The sequence below is a fragment of the Pipistrellus hanaki genome (assembly GCF_964339955.1).
Source record: "Pipistrellus hanaki genome assembly, chromosome: 2".
NCBI classification, from domain to species: Eukaryota; Metazoa; Chordata; class Mammalia; order Chiroptera; family Vespertilionidae; genus Pipistrellus; species Pipistrellus hanaki.
In genome coordinates, this window is record NC_140504.1 from 21,971,713 (window position 1) to 21,992,554 (window position 20,842).

The window sequence follows — 20,842 nt, forward strand, 5'->3', positions numbered from 1 at the left end:
CACGAAATTTGCCATTTTTAAGCGTAAAAATATATATGATGTTAACACCTTCAGCAAATTTGACATATCAAGTTTTGAAGCTTGTTGTCAATACAACAAAATAGCATACACATCAAAATGCATATATTTCAACATATGTGTAACTCCATCTATTGAAAAAAAATCCACATTAACTGGTACACCTAGTACAAGAGATATAAAAATTTTAATTGAAAACTCTTCTTAAAACTGATATCATGAAGAAAAAATTTTAAGTTTTGCTTATTCCTTTTTATTACATACTTTCTATGACAGAGGGGAGAGCTAAGAAAATGGACCCCAACATAATAAAGGAGCAGAAAAAGATCTAAATTATATACATATTTCATAATTTTCAAATAACTAAATATTGACTAACATGCCAAAATATGTCATCATAAGCAGCAAAAATATTCATTTTGTTTACTATCAGTTTATACTTAAATAGCTTTAATTTCTGTAAACTATTTCATAAAAATTAATACTGATCTAGACCAACTATTTTTTCTTTTCAATTACTAATGTTATTTTCATTACATAGTATATGATAACAATGACTGGATTATAATATATTTAAGACAAACCTATGATATTTCCCAGTGCCCACACTGCTTGCTCACAGACATTTTGATGGGGTGAATGAAGAAGCCTTAGGAAAAGTGGCACAGCATCTGAAGAAGGAAATCATAAGAGCAGGTAAGTCTAAACAGTTATACGTCAATTATATTTCCAATAAAATTGGGAAACGGTTGAAGATACTATAATCTAAACCAAAATCAATCTTTTTTTTTCCTAAAACCTCAAAAGAAACTTATCTAAAATATACTTTTATTACATGATTTTCATTATAATAGCAGCAGCGGAAAATTTTGACCAGCAGATTGCTTAGTTAGCATTAAAAGGGCAGTTTTAACATGCAGACAAATGTAAAATTAAGCTGGTAAGATTTCATTCACAATTAAACTTGGATTTAATTCCAATTTTAAGGTTAATTCCTTATAGATTAACATTATCTTCAAATTAAAAAAACAAGAGTCCAATTGTTAAAGTAACTTATGAATTATATCACATGAGTCTTTAGACAGACCAGCAATTCCTGTGCCACGAGACTTTGATTCAGATACTGACTCTGTTGCTTAATAACAAGGGTGGGAAACACATAGAAAGGTTTGTATCTGAACAGAATAGTGCATTGAACAAATGATTGTTTACTGGTACAAGACATCAAAGTTACATACTTAAGTCGGTCTACTTCAAATATCTTAAGTATTACTGAAGAGCTATCCTATATAATAATCCTATATAATAAAGAGGTACTATGCAAATAGACCACAACTCCAATACACAAAATGGCCACCCCCATGTGGTCAAAGATGGCTGCCCCAATGTAAACACAAGATGGCCAGTAGGGGAGGGCAGTTAAGGGTGACCAGGCCAGCAGAGGAGGGCAGGTGAGAGGGATCAGGTCTGCAAAGGAGGGCAGTTGTAGGTGATCAGGCCTGCAGGGGAGGGCAGTTGAGAGGGGGGGAAAGGCCTGTAGGGGAGGGCAGTTAGGGGTGACCAGGCCTGCAGGGGAGGGCAGTTAGGGGCAACTGGGCCGGCAGGGGAGCAGTTAGGCATCCATCAGGCCGGCAGAGGAGTGGCTAGGGGGTGATCAGACTGGCAGGCAGAAGCAGTTGGGGTCAATCAGGCAGGCAAATGATTGGGAGCTAGCAGTCCTGGATTTAGGTCCAGTGGGATCAGGCCTAAATGGGCAATCCCTTGAGGGGTACCAGATTGGAGAGGGCCTAGGCTGGGCTGAGGGACACACCCCAGCCCCCCCATGCATCAATTTTGTGCACTGGGCCTCTAGTTATTTTATAATATATATTAGAGGCCTGGTGCACAGATTCATTCACTGGTGGGGTCCCTCAACCTGGCTTGTGGGGATCAGGGCTGGGGAGGGACCATGGGAGGGCTTCAGGGCATGTCTGGCCCATCCTGCCCAGTCCTAATCAGCCGTACTGGACCCCAGCAGCAAGCTAACCTACTGGTTGGTGTCTGCACCCTGGTGGTCAGTGCTCGTCATAGCGACAAGTCAAACAAATGGTAGGACACTTAGCATACTGGGCTTTTATTATATAGGACTAGAAGCCTGATGCACCAAGATTCGTGCTAGAATGGGCCTTCCTTTCCCTGGCTGCTGGCCCCACCTTTCCACTCTGGCCCAGCCATTGAGCCACCTCTTTTGGCTCCGACCCTGCCTTCCCATGCTGCACAGAGGCCTTGGGAGACAGGGGGGTGGGGCAGAACACCTGTGTCACTGCCATGGTGACAATTCCTGCGGCCCCCAGTAGCTTGGCACCTGTGTATGCAAATGAACTGCCATTTTTGGTGGGTTAATTTGCATACTCACTCTTTGGCTGTGAGCTTAGCAGAGATATGGTCAATTTACACATTTGTCTATTATTAGGTAACATAGCTCTATTCTTATTAATAGAGTCACTACTTATTTTGTCTGTTAAAAATCAACTTACTGGATTGAACTACTGCTTGAGTTTGTTCAGAGGTTCCAGATGCAATATTTGTCAAAGCCCATGCAGCCTCAAACTGTAAAGAAGGACTACAAAAAAACCAAATAATTAAAAAAGAATTATTTTTATGTATCAAATATCAACCATTCCTCCCTTATAGAGCATTATAAAAGCATTGAATATTTTGTTTAAAAGGTGTCTATGCATCTAGAACTTCTTTTAAATCTCTATTTAAAATTTCCCTTTAGTATAAAAAGCATATAACCTACTCACATTTTATTTCTTAGTAAGAATTTCTTATTAAGATACCAACACATTACAATCTAAAGAGTGTTCTCAAGGACCTATCTGGCCATACTATTTCTTGCCAATTTTCAAAGCTTAAAAGTTGTATGCATCATTCTCAAATTCTTCTTTGGCCTCTACCTTCATCTCTTGGTATAAATACCTTGCATTGTTTTTCACGTTGGCTTTTCAACTCCATCTCATAACCCTTTTCTTTAAAGATCAACTAGTAATTTCCTAATTACTAGGAAATCTTCTCTTCTGTAAAGAATACATCCTAAATTATTTGTTAAAAATAATGTACTTACTTGTCATCTCTTTCAAGACAATGGACTAAAATAGGCAATATTCCAGATTTTATTAAGTCATCAATTGGTGGATTTCGATCACTGGACAAAAGCTTCCTATAAGAGATGTACATATTCGTGAAATTTAATCACACAAAATTAAAGTTCATATTTGATATTGATTTCAGTAAATGTGATTATCTGGTACAAATACTTGCTCTGAAAGTTACTTTAAAAATTTATAATGCAACCTTTTCTGTATTAGAATATTAATTCATAAATATGTAAATTATTATTAGGAAAAATGGTAGGCATAACCACTTTAACTCTTTTATTAGTATAGTAATATTATTCCCACAATAAAATCCTAAATATGACAACTAGATGTTTTAAGTATTACCCTGGCAATTTTTTTTATTTTTAGAATATATTTTTATTGTTTTTTTTTTTCTTTTCTTTTTTAAAGAGAGTAAGGGGAAGGGATAAAGAGTTGAAAACATCAATGAGAGAGAAAAATCAACCAGCTGCTTCCTGCACACCCCCCACTGGAAATCAGGCACATGTCCTTGATTGGAATTGAACCTGGGACCCTTCAGTCTGCAGGCCAACTCTCTACCCACTGAGCCAAACTAGTCAGGGCTAACTTTGCAATTTTGAAGTAAGAGAAAAAAAAGTGGGCAGACTCCTTCACCATGTCCTTGACCTTGCCAAGGAAAGTCACCAAAATACCACAGAGTATTCAAACCATGTCATAATAGAAGATAAAAGACAAAAGCATGTAGATTGCTGGTACAAGTTTATAGCTGATATTAGTGTCTAATATTTCATCTTACTGCATACACCAAATGAAATGTCATGTAAGATCTAACTTCTCATCAAAGTAACTAAAGTGAAGTGAAATAAGTATAGCAATACAAGAAAAATACCCAAAGAGATACTGGAGATACTAAGGTGAACAAGACAGACACATCCTTGCTCTTATGAAGCTTAGAGGGTAAAACAACAAAACTTGGTGTCTATTTACACATGTAATAGACTGTAGGTTTAGCTGATTTAAGTCCTCAATTTGTCCTAACCCAAATCTTTACCCATTTGAATACTATGCACTACTATATAAATGCAGTGTTTTAAGAAAGCTTACTGAGATCATCCCCCTGTATAAATACCAAATGATGGCTACTATGTAAACTCCTAAGCTCAGTTCTCTGTCCCACCACTTCTATTGCATTTCCAAGCCTTTTTCCTCTTCTTTGCACTTGGAATGCCCTTTTTTCTGTCTATTCAAAACCTACGTAAACAAAGTCCATTTTAAGTTCTATGTTTTCATAATATCCTCTCTGAATTCTAAATTCTCTGAATTACTAAAAGCATATTTACGTAGCATACACTTAGTTTCGCCTTCCTAATTAGGCTCCCAACCTCTTATAGGGCAAAAATTATGCCACATGCAGTATTTTCCATAACACATGGCACATAGCACAAAGTAGAAAATAACCCAGTCATTCTTAGTTCAGACTCACTTCATTGAAGACATTCTCTTAAAATAAATAAATAAATAAATATATATTGATTCAGAGAGAAAAGGGGAAAGTGGGAGAAATAGAAACATCAATGATGAGTCATTGATCCGCTGCCTTCTGTATGCCGCCCTGCTGTAGGTTGAGCCTGCAACCTGGGCATATGCCCTGTTTGGGAATTGAACTGTGACCTACTGGTTCATAAGTAGATGCTCACTGCCTGGGCTCATTGAAGACATTCTTTAACAGAAACTGCCTTTTTCCTTTGCATAATAGTACAAATAATATCTGAAAAATAGTCATAAAATCAATTTTATGCCAGTCTTGATCTGTGCTAAGGTACCAGCAGTTTTACTCAGTTGCCCCTGCAATATCAATGTAAATGTTAATACAGTGAAAAGAGGCAAACGAAGTCTTAGAATTATTGTGAAAATAGGCTTGATCTTGTATACCCCTTGAAGTTGTCTCAGGATCTCTTAGGGAGATTGAGAATCCCTGCCATTATCTTATAGAACTCATATTTAATTATCTTATAGAACTCATATTGAGAAGAGTTGCTCCAAAACTATAAAATAATCAATTCAGACAATGGTGAGCATAATGTATCAATTTCTTAATCATTCTTCCTTTAAACATTAATTTTATGTTTTGAGGTGTGAAAATCTCTGTAATTTTCTTCCTACAAAACTAAGTCCTCTCTAAGAAGTTCTGTTAGCTGTAGTGGGCTAAACACTGTATTTGTATAATTTTGCCATCTGTTCTAGGTAATTTAAAGTGAATATAAAAGATCCTGGCTGGATAGGTCAGTTGGTTAGCGTGTTGTTCCTAAATGCCAAGGTTTTGGGTTCAATCTCTGGTCAAGGCACATACAAGAAGCATATAATGAATGCATAAATAAGTGTAACCAGTCAATGTGTGTGTTCTTTTCCTCTCTTTCTTTAATATCAATAAATAAAAATTAAAAATAAAGTATTACAAAGTAGAAAAAGTCTACAAAGGGTTTTATGCACAAGGTAAGATATTGGATGGACCTATGAAATCTTTTTCCACTTTAAAATTCTCAAAGTAGGATCAATTTCTTGCTTAACTCTGTCCTACTACTAATGAATTCGTGCACGGGTGAGGTTCCTCCCAGCCAATGGGAGTCGTCTTGTCCAGTCCCTATCAGGGCGGATTGGGGGTGGGGGTTGGGGGAGAAGGAGGGACTGCAGGAGTTTAGCTAGCTGAGAAGGGACCATGGGAAGTTGGCTGTGGGAGCACACTGACCACCAGGGGGTGGGTTCCTGTGTTGTGTGTCTGCCCCCTGGTGGTCAGTGCACATCACAGCTACAGGCTGGTTGTCCAGTTTTAATGATCACTTAGGCTTTTATGTCTATAGATATACAAAGCAAACACTATGATATAACCACGTCCTCCCCAAATTATTAACTATGGGAGCACAGGTCTTACAGCAGAAATATTTTAGTATTCTTACTGGAAAGAGACTAGGAGTCTTTGTAGTTCTAAATCTTAATGTCTTCTTGCCTATATACTGCTGCATTAAGCTTATAACTTAATTTGTTATATGATCAGTCTGAGGACTATGAGAAGAATTAGTTAGCTACATGGGCAGGATCTGAACAATCTAAGTTTTTATTAAATTAAACCTATAATCAGTAAAAGGTAAAGCTTTTTTTTTTTTTTTTTTTAAATGTATTTTATTGATTTTGTACAGAGAGGAAGGGAGAGAGATTGAGAGCTAGAAACATCGATGAGAGTCATTGAACAGCTGCCTCTTACACACCCCCTACTGGGCATATGCCCGCAACCAAGGTACATGCCCTTGACCGGAATCGAACCCGGGTTCCTTCAGTCCCCAAGCCGACGTTCTATCCATTGAGCCAAACCGGTTTCGGCAAGGTAAAGCTTTTAAGTAATGTTTTCCAATTGGTCTACAGCAATAACCCATCAAATCAACTTTTCCCTATCATCTGTATATATTAAGTACACTAAAGTTCAGTGTATTTGTGAGTTTAAAACATTGCTCCCAACTTTAATATTCTAAACCAGAGACTAATTTGAAAATTAATAGTTGGTTTATGACTGGTTGTATATTATTTGCCATCAAAGTTAAATGAGTGTATATCCTCAAAATTTAACTTACCTAGCAGCTTGAACTGCACTTAATTGAATTCCTTGGTTATCACTTGAAGCATTCTATAAAAACAAACAAACAGTTTTGATGTACATAAACAGTAATTAGCTAAGTCCAAGAAATGTAATGAAGAGAGGAAATAACAACTCAACTTACTTGAACAATAGCTTCTAGAGAGGTATTTTGCTGGGAAAAAGTTAAAGTGAAAACTAAGTTAGAAAATCACCTTAAAATTCCATATTTATATAAAATATTTCACTGGTAGTTTTAAATAACCAGGATAACAATAACTTACCACTCTATAATCACCATCTATATCAGAGTCTTCACAGATATCTTCATGTGGTACATTCCTCCTCTTTAAGAGATGTTCATCTCTTTTATTCTTAAAAAAAAAAAAAAAAAAAAAAAAAAAAGTAACTTTAAAGAAAGCTAAATACTTTCATACAAAGGTTAGGGTATTCTGTGTCTACAAAGTGAAATATTAAGTGCCTTTTATAAGTAAAATGCAAATGTAGAAAATTAAACCAAATTGTGAATTAAACACTTAAGCAACTCTAATTTGAGACCCGATCCCCAAATATTACGTTTTTAATAAATAGTGAACTATGTAAAAACAAAGTAAAGAACAAAAAAATTGATTACAAAAGTGTGTACAGTTTAAGCCAGAACCAAACATACATATTTATTTAAAAGTACTAAACCATTTTATACATCATCTGGGAGCTTCTCTTTACCGCCTAAAAAAAAAAAAAAGTCAAAGCAAAAGTTGGGCAGTTCAAAAATCAGACAAAAATCAACATTGCCTTACAAAAATCAAGGGCCACTTGAATTTCACTTAAAATGTTTGGGACAAATTAAAAAAATACATTTTCAACTACTTTAACACTTGAAAAGTTGATGAAATTTATAAATAACAAGTTCCTTTCAGGGTGTAACTGCTATTGTAAATAGAATTATTTAGTATAACTACTAGTACACTCATGACTTATAACTTATATAAACCACTAAAAATTACAGAAGGAAAAAACCATCTGATAAGTAGTTTCTGGTTTTTTGATAGTGGTCAAGTTGTATTTTGCCAACTTCAAAAGCTTGCCAAATTTAGTCAAAATCTTTCAGTTTTCAAAAGAAAAAGAAATGTTCAGCTCAAGAGATTTACATACAGTTGATATCTTCTATACCTACTGTAATGTTATTACAACAATGCTTACAAGTACCAAATAATAATCAGACTTACCTTCCTTAATTCAACTACAACTTCATTTCGTTGTCTTCTCATAGTCTACAAAAATAAAAAATAAAATATTTTTAAAAATTCATTTCAAATTTCATCATCCACAGAAAATCACCACTAACATTCTGATGTGCATCTCATTATCTTTTCTTCTAGTCATGTATGTACCTGTAATATTTTACTCATAATATACATATTATATGAAAAATTTCTATCTTTAGTTCACATCCATATTCTCAATTAACAATCTCTTTGAAATTATTAATATATCTATAATAATGGATATGTCAAATTTTTAAAACTATAACATAAGTCCATCCAGTCTCTCTGTCTAAATATAAACAGATTTATTATGATTCTGACACACTTATCTATATTATTCTTCACCTCATTTGTAGATTTTAGAGATCTTTCATGGTGGTATACACAGATCAATTTCATTCTTCCCAATGACCACAATAATTATTCTATCAGGTACTATAACAATTCTTATATTTTTTAACATGCTTTTCTCATTTTAAAGTCATCTAACACATGGATATTTGCTCACTATAAAACATTCACATATCCAAGAACAATACAAGTTCAAGCTCTTTCTATAGATGGGTTCGCCTTATTCTTTCTAAAGATTGCATAAGTCAAAACATATTAAGTGGAAAGAGTAAGTCACAAATTCATACTTAGGTGTCTAAAAAGTATCTCAAACTTATGTCCAAAACTGAACTTTTGATTTTTAACAAACATGTAGTCTATCTTATCTCACATAGTTTATATATGGAATAAGTTTTGTTTTTTTTAAATTAAAAGCCTTTGTATTTTTATAAGCCTTATGCTACTGTTTAAAAGTTTGATCTATCCAACATTACAGATTTATTAATTACTTCAAAGAAAATTTCAGCATATGGCAATTCTATCCTTCCAGTTGCACAGATCAAAAATCTATGAGCCATCCTGGATTCTTCTTTATCCTCCACACATTAGATCTGTAAGCAAATACTATTGGTTCAACTTTAAAACTTATCTGAAATCTTTGTGCATCGGGCTTCTAGTACAAATATAAAGTCCAAGATAGAATTTGGAAAAATTAAAACAGTAGCTGAGCCGAAACCGGTTTGGCTCAGTGGTAGAGTGTCTGTCTGTGGACTGAAAGGTCCCAGGTTTGATTCCGGTCAAGGGCATGTACATTGGTTGCAGGCACATCCCCAGTAGGGGGTGTGCAAGAGGCAGCTGGTCGATGTTTCTCTCTCATTGACGTTTCTAACTCTCTCTCCCTCTCCCTTCCTCTCTGTAAAAAACCAATAAAATATATTAAAAACAAACAAACAAACAAAACAAAAAAACAGTAGCTGAGTTAGTATCTGGCAGAGCAGTACAGAAAAGATACATGATTTCCTATCACCTACCTGAAATATCTTATATAATAAAGAGGTAATATGCAAATTGACCCTCATGGCAACACACAGCAGAGGCAGGGTTCCCATAAGGAGCCTTAACAAGCGATCAGCAAGGACCTGAGGCTGCATGGTGCCGGGCTGGGAGACCTGAGGCTGTGGGGCTTAATGGGGAACCTGAAGCTATACCAAGTCTGGTGGGGCTTGACAGGGGACCGCAAGGTGCGTCCTCCACCCTGGTCCGGGGGACCTCAGGCCGCGCCCCCTGCGGAGTGGGGCTTGACAAGGGTGTGGCTGGCCGGGTCTGGATCTCACCCAACAGGGGTAGAGTTGGAGAGGTCTCGCGCAATTTTGAGGCTTGTGTGGATGGGTGGGGACTTAACTCTGGGTCTTGAGGCATGCCCAGACTCTGACAGGAGGAAGATTTTCATATACATTTTACTAATTTTCTTTCACCTCTGACACTTCTATTATAAAGGGAAAATAGCAGTATTAAAATACTAAAGGCCCGGTGCACAAAATTTGTGCAGAGGGGTGGGGGGATGTCCCTCAGCCCAGCCTGCACCCTCTCCAATCTGGGACTCCTTGAGGGATGCCCAACTGCCCGTCCAGGTAGGATCAGACCTACACAGGCAGTTGGACATCACTCTCACAATCCAGGACTGTTGGCTCCCAACGGCTTGCCTGTCTGCCTTTCTGATTGCCCCTAACTGCTTCTGCCTGCCAGCCTGATCACCCTGTAATTACTCCCTTGACAGCCTGATAGATGCTTAACTGATTCCCTGCCAGCCTGATTGCCCCTAACTGCCCTCCCCTGCAGGCCTGGTCCTCCCCAACTGCTCTCCCCTACAGGCCTGGGTCCCCCCCAACTGCCCTTCCCTATAGGCCCATTCACCCCCAAATTCCCTCCTCTGCCAGCTTGATCACCCCTAACTTCCCTCCCCTGCAGGCATGATCACCCCCAACTACCCTCCCTTGCAGGCCTGGTTCCTCCCCTGCAGGCCATCTTGTGATGGCTATCTTGTGTCCACATGGGGGCAGCCATCTTGTGTGTTGGGGTGACAATCAATTTGCATATTACTCTTTTATTAGATAGGATAGAGGCCTGGTGCATGGTGGGGTCAGCTGGTTTGCCCTGAAGGGTGTCCCGGACCAGGGTGGGGGTTCCCTTGGGGTGCAGGGTGGCCTGCGTGGGGTGGCCTGTGCGAGGGGCCTGTGGTGGTTTGCAGGCTAGCCATGTCCCCTGATGACCCAAGCGGATACCCTGGTATCTGGGATTTATTTATCTTCAATTGAAACTTTGTAACCTTGAGTGGAGGCTAGGGCAGGCCAGGGCGGACAGAAAGCTTGGCTTCCTCGATTGCCAGGGAAATCCAAGCCTCCTGCTCGCTCAGTGGCGGCAGCCATCTTGGTTGGGGTTAATTTGCATACTCACTCCTGACTGGCTGGCAGGCGTGGGTTGTGGTGTCACGGAGGTATGGCCAATTTGCACATTACTCTTTTATTAGATAAGATTTCCTCTGATTCCCTTTTAATGTGCAGGAATTTCATGCACTGGGCCACTAGTTTTTTTAGTTTTTTTTTTTTTTTTTTTTAAATATATTTTATTGACTTTTTACAGAGAGGAAGAGAGAGGGATAGAGAGTTAGAAACATTGATAAGGGAGAATCATTGATCAGCTGTGTCTTTCACACCCCCATTGGAGATGTGCCTGCAACCAAGGTACATGCCCTTGACCGGAATTGAACCCGGGACCTTTCAGTCCATAGCTGATGCTCTATCCACTGAGCCAAACCGGTTTTGGCTCATTAGTTGTTAATAATGCGAGAATCGGTTCCTTAATTTTCCTAAGGCCCCATCTTTATTTGACCTAGTCTGAGTGTGTTCCTTACATTCTCAAAAACTTCATCAAAGCAAGTACCCAATATGGTGGAATTTTAATTTTCTAGATACTGAAATTAAAACATTACTATTAAGCTTTTCTAATATCATATAGCAAATGAGATGCAATCTTAGTTCTTTGAACATCCTTTCCTTTCAAATTTGAGGTACACTCAGGTTAGTAAGGCAAGATAAGGGATCTACTATAACTCTTGCTCACAGTGGTTAAATATCCCCTACACTGCAGGGGTCCTCAAACTTTTTAAAGTGGGGGCCAGATCACGGTCCCTCAGAGAGCTGGAGGGCCGGACTATATGAACTACTGATTCCTACTGTAACACCTTGGCTGCGCTCACTACCCAAAAAACCTGGCGGGCAGGATCAGACTCCCCTGGGGGCTGCATGTGGCCCGCGGGCCGTAGTTTGAAGACCCCTGCCCTACAGGATCAATTTAGAGCAGTAATCTGAGAAAACCTGACCTGACAGAAAGTAAACTCCATGAGAACAGGATTTAGCCCATGTTATTTCTTGTTCCATCCTGACTACTTACAACAGAACCTCGGACACAGAAGCTGAACAATTGAATTCAATACAGGAAAGAGTGGATGAAGAAGTTAGGAAAAGAGTTGCCAAGAGTTCCCCTGTGACCTCTGATAGAAAGTTGTCACAGCCTCTACTTACTTCACTTAATTAAGTTTTGTGGTGTTTTCTTTTTTTAAACATACAACTTTATTGAGATTTAACTCACACACCATACAATTCTCCCATTTAAAGTGTACATTTCTGTGGTTTTTAGTATGTGTAAAAACTTGCACATCAATCTTCACCATAAAAAGCCCCATATCTATTAGCAGTCACTCCCTATCTCCCTGTCCCAGGTACTGGCAACCACTAATCTACTTTCTCTATATGCCTAATATGCAAAGTATCCCTCAGGAGTTTGACTGACCGGGAGTTCAATCACTTGCTATGACGTGCGCTGACCACCAGGGAGCGGGACAGAATGCACAAAAGCCCTGGCCCGCACCCACGAGGGACCCTACCAGTGCACAGCTCTGGGCCTCTAGTTACAGAATAAGTGATCTTTTGTGATTGGCAAAATGTTTTCAAGATTCATCCATGTTGTTGCAAAAAGCAGTATTTCCTTTTATGGCAGAATAATATTTCTTCGTATGGATGTGTCACATTTTGTTTACTCATTCATCAGATGATGGACATTTGGGCTGTTTCCTTGTTTTGGCTATAATGCATAAGACGCTTATAAGATTGAGAGAAATGAGAATATAATTAAAAGCATATACAAGAGGTACTCAGTTCCCTTCAATCCCACTTCTCTGTTTCAAGACTAAGCCAGCAAGTACCAAAATCAGCATTCAGGGTTAGATTTCACAAGCTCTCATTGTTATTATTGGCTTAAAGTAGATGAATGCTGCTCCAGTAAACATTTAAAATATTTTAAGGATCCACAAACACTATCAGGTATTAGGAATCAATGTTTAAAAACTACTTACACATTTTTTCTAGTTTCATTCTTTAAAGCTAAATCACTCCTACAATTCTTCTAATCTTGTATAATATATTCATTTGACATACTAGTGACTATGGAAGACACCTTGTTAACTCATAAGAAATTTTCAATGAAGCAATTCTGAAATTGGTTGCCTTGTAAACTAGGAAAACTGACAGGAAGCATAAAAATAATAATTTAATTTTGAACTATATTTCTATCAGATATTTCATAGTGTCACATGCCTGAACTATTATATGAAAAATTAGACAGTAGTTATTTTAAGTATAGTAAATATGTTCCAAGAGTAGTGATGAGAAAGGTCAGTCTCTAAAAGTTAACAAGACTTAATAGCTTAACAATGCTTTTCACTCTGTACAACTTAACAAATCACCAAGGCCATTTCTAAACAAAACAGCTGATCAATTTATTAAACTCCTGGCAACCAAGAAACTATATTTTTTTTAAGTTCAAGCTGACTTCAAATTTTATGTTGTGTGGACAATCAAGTTTCTAGTATTTTAATATTCTTTTGTATTCAGGATGAGTTTTTTTTCCCTTGAAGCTGTGTGTTTATAAGATCTAATTATTATTGCCCTAACTTGATAGTCAGCCTGCAGACTGAAGGGTCCCAGGTTTAATTCTGGTCAAGGGCATGACCGTGGTTGCAGGCACATCCCCAGTAGGAGGTGTGCAGGAGGCAGCTGATCGATGTTTTTCTCTCATTGATGTTTCTTAACTCTCTATCCCTCTCCCTTCTTCTCTGTAAAAAATCAATAAAATATATATTTTTAAAAAGACCTAATTATTCTTTGAACATTAATTTATGCTCTATTTAAACCTGGATACTTTCATAACAGGATACTAGAGAATTCCCTCTACTTTCACAACATAAACTAGATGTGCCCTGGCCTGTGTGGCTCAGTTGGTTAGAGCTCGTCCTGTGCACTGCACACCGAAGATCCTCAGATTTGATTCTGGGTCAGTTGTGTTTTTCTCTCTGAATCAATTAAAAACATATCTCCAGGTAAGGATAAAAAACAAAACCAACACTCTCCCCTTGTCATCCTCCCTCTCCCCCACCCCCCAAACACAACTAGATGAGTTTAATTTGCTTTATCTTGACAAATTTTTTTTTGAAGTTTGGTCACTACCCATTTCCTATGTTGCATTGTGCATATCATTCCTGTAGTTACTGTTCTCAAACTAATAATGATAACCCTCTACATTAAAGAAGCCAAGCAAAACTGGATATAATCTGACAGTTCCTGTAAATTATTTTAAATGGATTCTGACATATGCCTTGTTTGCTGCTTTTGTTTCTCAAGAAGTTAGCATGACCCATTTGGAGGAGCCAATATAGCTGAATGAAAGAATGAATATGAGATTGGAAGCCATGAATAAGTTTTGACTCTAATGACTTAAAAATTATTACTTTAGAAAAGTCACTGATTCCTTGTGCCAAAAATACACTTCAATAGGCAATAAGATGTTTCTACTTTAAAAACTTTCCCCATTAATTTTAAGCTCAACTTAAATTATATATGAACCCAGAGAAAAAAACAAAGAGGCAATTGCAAATAAAGGAGTAAAAGAAAAAGTTACACAGAATCCTTTTAAACTCTCTTCCTCCCCCTCAAGGAGAAAAGCTGAAAGTGATAAAAATGCTCAGAGAATTGCTAGGCATCTTCCCAACAATGTATTAAACTACACAACACTCATGAAACAGTACCTCTAGTTTTAAAGAGAGAAGAACCCTAAATCTGATTTTCCCAAGGTCACAAAGTTAGAGATCAGATTAAACTACTTTGTATTCTTTGTAATTTTGAAAGAATGTTAGATTATAAACTGAAAAATGCTACAATTATTTCACTCTATATTCTATATCTGTGCTGTCCAATAAGGTAGACAGCTACAGGCAGGTATTAAGCATCTGATAAGTAGCTAGTCCAAACTGAGATAGGTCTCTGTGTAAAATATGAACTAGATTTTGAAGACTTAGTATGAAAAAATAAAAACCATTTCATTTTTTTTTTACATTGATTATATGTTACAATGGCAATACTGGATTACATAAAATTCACTGGACAGCACTGGTTCATTTTTCTTGCAAGACTTTTCAATGAAACAGGTGATGTCATTACAACCAAACCAAAAAACAGCACTGTCTTAGAATTTGTTGCAGTACAACATAGTACCATATTTAGAAAAGTGAATAATTAAGTGTTCCGAGACACAGACATATATGTAATTAATAAATACATAAAATAGGCCACCCTAGTGTGCTCTAAAGATAATAAAAAATGTTTCTATCTCAATACAGGCATATGAGGCTTTGAGTAAGTCACAAGTGAGGAGAAAGTATGATTTTCCATTATAGTAATTTGCCATTCCCTCTAGGTGGAAAAATGAAAATATCCCTAAGGTACTATCAAAGTTAGTATAAGATGCCCAAAAGGCACTATGAACATCTAAAAAAATAAATAAAAATCTGTCTAATGGGTGTATTTTTAGAGGTCAAATAATAATATTGTTCTAATGTAGAATCAGCACTTAATCTTATTTATTTAAAAAAATATATATTTTATTGATTTTGTACAGAGAGGAAAGGAGAGAGGTAGAGAGTCAGAAACATTGATGAGAGTCATCGATCAGCTGCCTCCTGCACACCCCCTACCGGGGATATGCCCGCAACCAAGGTACATGCCCTTGACCGGAATCGAACCCGGGACCTTTCAGTCCCCAAGCCAACGCTCTATCCATTGAGCCAAAATGGTCTCGGCAGCACTTAATCTTATTTTGACTAAATAAGAGATATACACACAGTAAGGGGGAACATCAATTAAAAAAAAATAAGATTACTTAAGAAAACAGTTTGGCAATCCATAAAGTGCTACACATAAAGTTACTGCATGACCCCGTAAATCTATTTCTAGGTATACAGCCAAAGAGAAATGAAAACATAGGTCTACACAAAAATGTGTATATTCATAGCTGCATTATAGAAAAAAAGTGGAAACAATGCAAATGTCCATCAACTGAATAAACAAAATGTGGTATAGCCAGCCATTCAGTAAAGTATTATCTTATATAATAAAAGCCTAATATGCTGTGTTTGGTCATCATTCAACCAAAGTGTAATATGCTAATGAAAGGCTCAGGCCTCTCAACCTCGCTAAGATGTGCATTGACCAGGAGGGGGCAGACAGTTGACCAGTCATCCAGTTGCTATATGTGCACTGACTACCAGGGGGCAGATGCTCTGACTAGTCAGTTAGCTTGTTGCTGGGTTCTGCCTAATTGGGACTGAGTGAGACGGGCCAGACATAGCCTGGAGCCCTTCCTTGGTCCTTCCCCGGCTGGCCAACCTCACATGTCCCTTTTCAGCCCTGATTGTGCACTGGTGGGGTCCCAAGACCTGGCCTGCACTCTCTTGCAATCTGGGACCTCTTAGGGGATGTCAGAGAGCCGGTTTCAGCCTGATCCTGCAGGCCAAGCCAAGGGACTCCAATGATGCATGAATTCATGCACTCGGCCTTTAGTTCAGCTATAAAAAAGAATGAAGTACTGATACATTCTTGTTACATGTGTGAACCTTAAAAACATAGTGCTACCTGAAAGAAGCCAGCCAAAAAAGATCATATATTTTGTCTATTTATATGAAACTAGAGGCTCCCGCCATCGCTGCAGCACTCGCCAGCTGTGAGCCCAGCTTCTGGCTGAGTGGTGCTCCCCCTGTGGGAGCTCACTGACCACCAGGGGGCAGCTCTTGTATTGAGCATCTGCCTCATGGTGGTGCGTATAATAGCAATAGATTATTCTGCCATCCAGTCAATTTGCATATCAGCCTTTTATTATATAGGACTAGTGAGCTGGTTCAAGGATTCGTGTACAATGAAAGGAAATTAATTAGAAGGTGGCCAGTGGGGCAAGACTGGGTGAGATGGGCTGGACACACTCTGCAGCCAACCTCTCATGGTCCCTCCCTGGCCAGCTGCACGTGGGGCAGCGCCACAGTGCCAAGGGCTTCTGTGGAGCGAGCGGAGTCCCTCCAGCAGGTCGGGTCCCTCCGCCTGGTCTGCAGGGATCGGTCCGAAACTAGCTCTTTGACATCCCGAGGGGTCCCAGAGTGCGAGAGGGCACTCTGCAAAGTTGCTGTCATACAGGGTGTGGAACACAAACACAAGTGTGTAGTAAACCAGATTTGGTGCCAACAGTGCCCCAGCTACATAGCCCACCACCGAAGGTAGAACTATGCAGCCTTGCGAGGAAACAGGCTCCTTCCTCTCTGGTTTCATGGTGTGTCACCTGAAAACTGCTGTATCCAAGTCACTTCAGCTCGGCAGTGTTGAACGTCTGTCCCCTGGTGGTCAGTGTGTGTCATCGCAACCGGTCGGTCAGACACTTAGCATATTAGCCTTTTAAATATATATACTAGAGGCCTGGTGCATGAAATTTGTGCACGGGGGAGGGGTCCCCTCAGCTCACCCTGCACCCTTTCCAATCCAGGACACCTTGGGGGATGTCCCACTGCCGGTTTTGGTCTGATCACAGGGATCGGGATCGGGCTGAAACCGGCAGTGGGACATCCCTCTTACAATCCGGGACCACTGGCTCTTAACTGCTCATCTGCCTGCCTGCCTGATCACCCCATAACTGCCCTCCTTGGCAGCCTGATCACCCTTAACTGCCTCTGCCCTCCCACTGGCCTGGTCTCCCCCCAACTACCTCCCCCTCTCTGCCAGCCTAGTTGCCCCCCCACTCTGCTGGCCTGGTCGCCCCTTAGTGCCCCACCCCACCAGCCTGGCTGCTGCCAACTGCCCCCCCGTGTGGCCTGGTTGTCCCACACAGCCTGCTGGTCAATCATTTGGTTGTCCCTCACCAATCCCCCTGCCAGCCTGGTTGTCCCACACAGCCTGCTGTTCGGTTGTTACTGTGAAGATGTCCTGACCAATTTGCATATTACCCTTTTATTAGTTTAGATTATTAGTATAGATATGTTAGGAATAGGCAAACCTTAAAAGATAGAGCGAATGGGAAATGCAGAGTGACTGCTAATGAGCTTGGGTTTGATTTGGGGGTGATAAAAATGTTCTAAGAGTGACTGTACTGTAAATTGCACAACAATGTGAAAACAACAAAAAACACTATAAATGGGTGAACTGTAAGAATTATGTATCAATTAAAAAATGTAGCCAAGCCCTAGCTGGTTTGGCTCCGTGGATAGAACATCAGCATGTGCACTGAAGGGTCCCGAGTTTGATTCTGGTCAAGGGCACATGCCAGGGTCGCAGGCTTGATTCCCACTGGGGGGGTGTGCAGGAGGCAGCCGATCAATGATTCTCTCTTATCTTTGATGTCTCCATTTCTCTCACCGATGTCTCCATTTCTCTCGCCTTCTCCCGTCCTCTCTGAAATCAACAATAATATATATATATATTTAAAATGTAGCTACAGATGGAGGGAAAAGGATTTGTCAAGCACCTAATTGCTATTTTTCTGGATTTTGTAACTGTATTTGTTTTTAAGTTTTGCCATTTGAGACCCCTCCCCCCACTTTAACTTTAAAACAGAGAATAGCCTAGTCCCAGCTATTGAACAGTTTCTCAAACTATGAAAAACCCATCAAGACAGCACAAACTGCCTTACGAGATCAAATGGCTCTGTGGAAAGCCCCCCAAAAGTTACTATTTCAGTCAAGCAAATGGGCAAAGTTCAGAGATGGGTGATGGGAATTTGAACCTCTCAGCATAAAAAAAAGTACAGAGGAACAACATAAAAACACTACCACTTTCTCTTGAGAAAACTTTCGATTCAGATGCAGAACGATTAAAAAAAAAAAAAAAAAACCCACGAAACCCTATATACCTAAACTCTTAAATTGAAGGGAAGAAATCTATCAAAAATCTGTGTGGTGTGTGTGTTGAACCCACACACTTTATGTAGCCTAGGACCTCTGGAACAACTATATGTGTTAATTAAAGTTGGTGGGTTCCCCCCACCCCCTTTTTAAAAAAAATAACAAAATGCGATGGTGCCATTGCACAGCCCACCCCATCCCCCACTACCATCACCAGCAGGTGGAGGACTGGAGGAGGAAAGCTTTGTAACAGCCCTTTGGACCTTATGTGTCAGAATGCAGCTTGGGGTCTCACGGGAGGGGGTGAAGAGGTCTGTGAACAAGCTTGAAGGAAGGGGCATCCTTTGCTTGGAAAAAGAGGCCGCCCCGTGAGCCACATCTTGAATCAGCTGAACCCACCGTAAAACCGAGGCCGCAGGAAGGCAGTGTTAGCATCACCAGAATGGCCCCTCACGCCGGGGGCGTCTTTTTCTCTCTCTCTCTCTTTCTTTCTTTTTTTTTTTTTTTAAACAGAAGTTGATTCCTGTAGTTTAGATATTGGGAGGACGCAGAGGAAAAATGGGAGTGGGCAAGACCAGAAAAAAAAAAAATGCCTTTAAGTGGAGAGGCCTCGGGCCTCGCCGAGGAAGTTCCGAGTCCCACTCTGTTCGCCACACGCTCGCCGCCCCCCCCTAAATCCTCTCCCCGTCCCCGCAAACCGCACTGCTCCCCGCGGCCCCCAATGCCGGTGCCAGAGCGAAAAGCCGGGACCTCCGCGGCCGCCGCCGGGATGCGGGCCGCGCCGGGGCCGGAGCGGCGCACACCCGCCTCCGCCGCACCCGCCGCGCCCGGCGTCCCCGCGGCGCGGCCCGGCCCCTCACGCCCGCCCCGGACCGGCTCCGCCGGGCAGGCCTAGGCCGCGCCGGCCGGCCGGCGGCACCCCGCTTCCCCGCGGCGGCCGCCCAGGCCCCGCACAAACTTCCCGGCGCGTTAGCAAAGGCGTCACGGACGGGCCGGCCCCCAGCGCCATTCCCTCCCACCCCCCCTCCACCCCACCCCGCCCGCGGCCCCGGCGCCGGCTCCCGCCCCGACTCCCCAAACTCCAAGTCCCGGCGGAGACCGGGGTCCGCGGCCCCCACCCCTCCCGCCGGCGCCCCCGAGTTTACCTCCAAGTCGCGGCCTTTGTTCTTGAAATTCTTGAGCCGTTGGTTGTCCAGTTTCTCGTTGTCCGCCATGGCCGGGGCCGGTGACTCCTTCCCCCGCCCGGGCCCCGCGGGATCCGCCCCAACCACCACGCCGCACCGACACTCCCAGGAACCGGGCCGCCGCCGCTGCGCTCGCCGCGCCGCCGCCGCTTCCTTCCTCCTCTGTCACCTGCTCCGGCCGCCGCGGCCTTCTCCGCTCCCCACCCGTCCCGCCCCCCCGCCCTCACCCCACAGCACGACGGCAGCTCCAGCAAAGACAACTGCGGGGCCGGGCGGCGGCGGCTGCAACCGCGGCGGAATGTGCTGCCGGCTGAGAGGGGGAGGCGGCCTCGATCGGAGGGCCCCGGCGCCGCGGCCACGCCCTTCGCCGCCAGCCTGGCTCGCCGATTGGCCGGCCGGGCCCCGGCGCGCTCGGCCAATCAGGAAGGACGATGGAGAGCGGGGGCGGAAGCGCGGAGGGAAAGGGGAAGCGAGAGGCGCAGTGAGGAAGGGGTTTGCGGGAAGGTGGCGGCGCTGGCTGGGGCCCGGCGGGGGGCCCGGCGGGGATGGACCACGTGCCTCCGGAGCCCAGAGAATTGGACCTGGGAGGTGGGGCGGGAGGGACGTGTTGGACCCGGTTCTAGGGGCCGGCCCAGACATCTGGGGTACAGGCGAGAAGCCCAGTGAAAGTACGCTCTTTTCTCGGTGTTGCTCCCTCGCTTCCAGGGCATGACTGGCGCACTCCGCTAGCTTTACAGGAAGTGGAAGCTGCGCCTCGGCCTCGCGCCGGGTCTGAACACCCTCCTTGGTCCTGGTCCTGGTCCTGGTCCCGGTCCCGGTTCCATTGCCTAGCTCCGTTACCAGGCAAGGGGTGCCTACCCCCCCGAGGGCCGGGCCGGGGCCTGGACGGGCCATGGGGACGCGTTCCGGAGGTGCTGCGGGAAGCGGAGGGGCGGTGGGTGGGAAAGGACGCGTTAGGCAACACGGATTCATCATCCCCTCTGACCAAGTCCCCGCAACAGGTAGAAACTTGGGGAAGCACTGATGAT

General features: G+C 41.9%; 1 protein-coding gene across 1 annotated transcript in view; it reads right to left on the reverse strand.

Annotated features, from left to right (window-relative positions):
- Positions 1-20,138, reverse strand: part of KPNA4 (karyopherin subunit alpha 4) — a 46,273-nt gene extending 26,135 nt beyond the window's left edge. Inside the window, exons 1-8 of the mRNA XM_084876025.1 lie at positions 19,776-20,138; positions 7,995-8,039; positions 7,050-7,139; positions 6,911-6,940; positions 6,764-6,816; positions 3,125-3,220; positions 2,535-2,620; positions 603-689 (exon numbers count right to left, since the gene is read on the reverse strand). Of these exons, the coding sequence (XP_084732151.1) occupies positions 603-689; positions 2,535-2,620; positions 3,125-3,220; positions 6,764-6,816; positions 6,911-6,940; positions 7,050-7,139; positions 7,995-8,039; positions 19,776-19,844 (556 nt within the window). The 5' untranslated portion in view covers positions 19,845-20,138. The remainder of the gene's footprint in view (positions 1-602; positions 690-2,534; positions 2,621-3,124; positions 3,221-6,763; positions 6,817-6,910; positions 6,941-7,049; positions 7,140-7,994; positions 8,040-19,775) is intronic.
- Between the last annotated feature and the right edge of the window lie 704 nt (positions 20,139-20,842).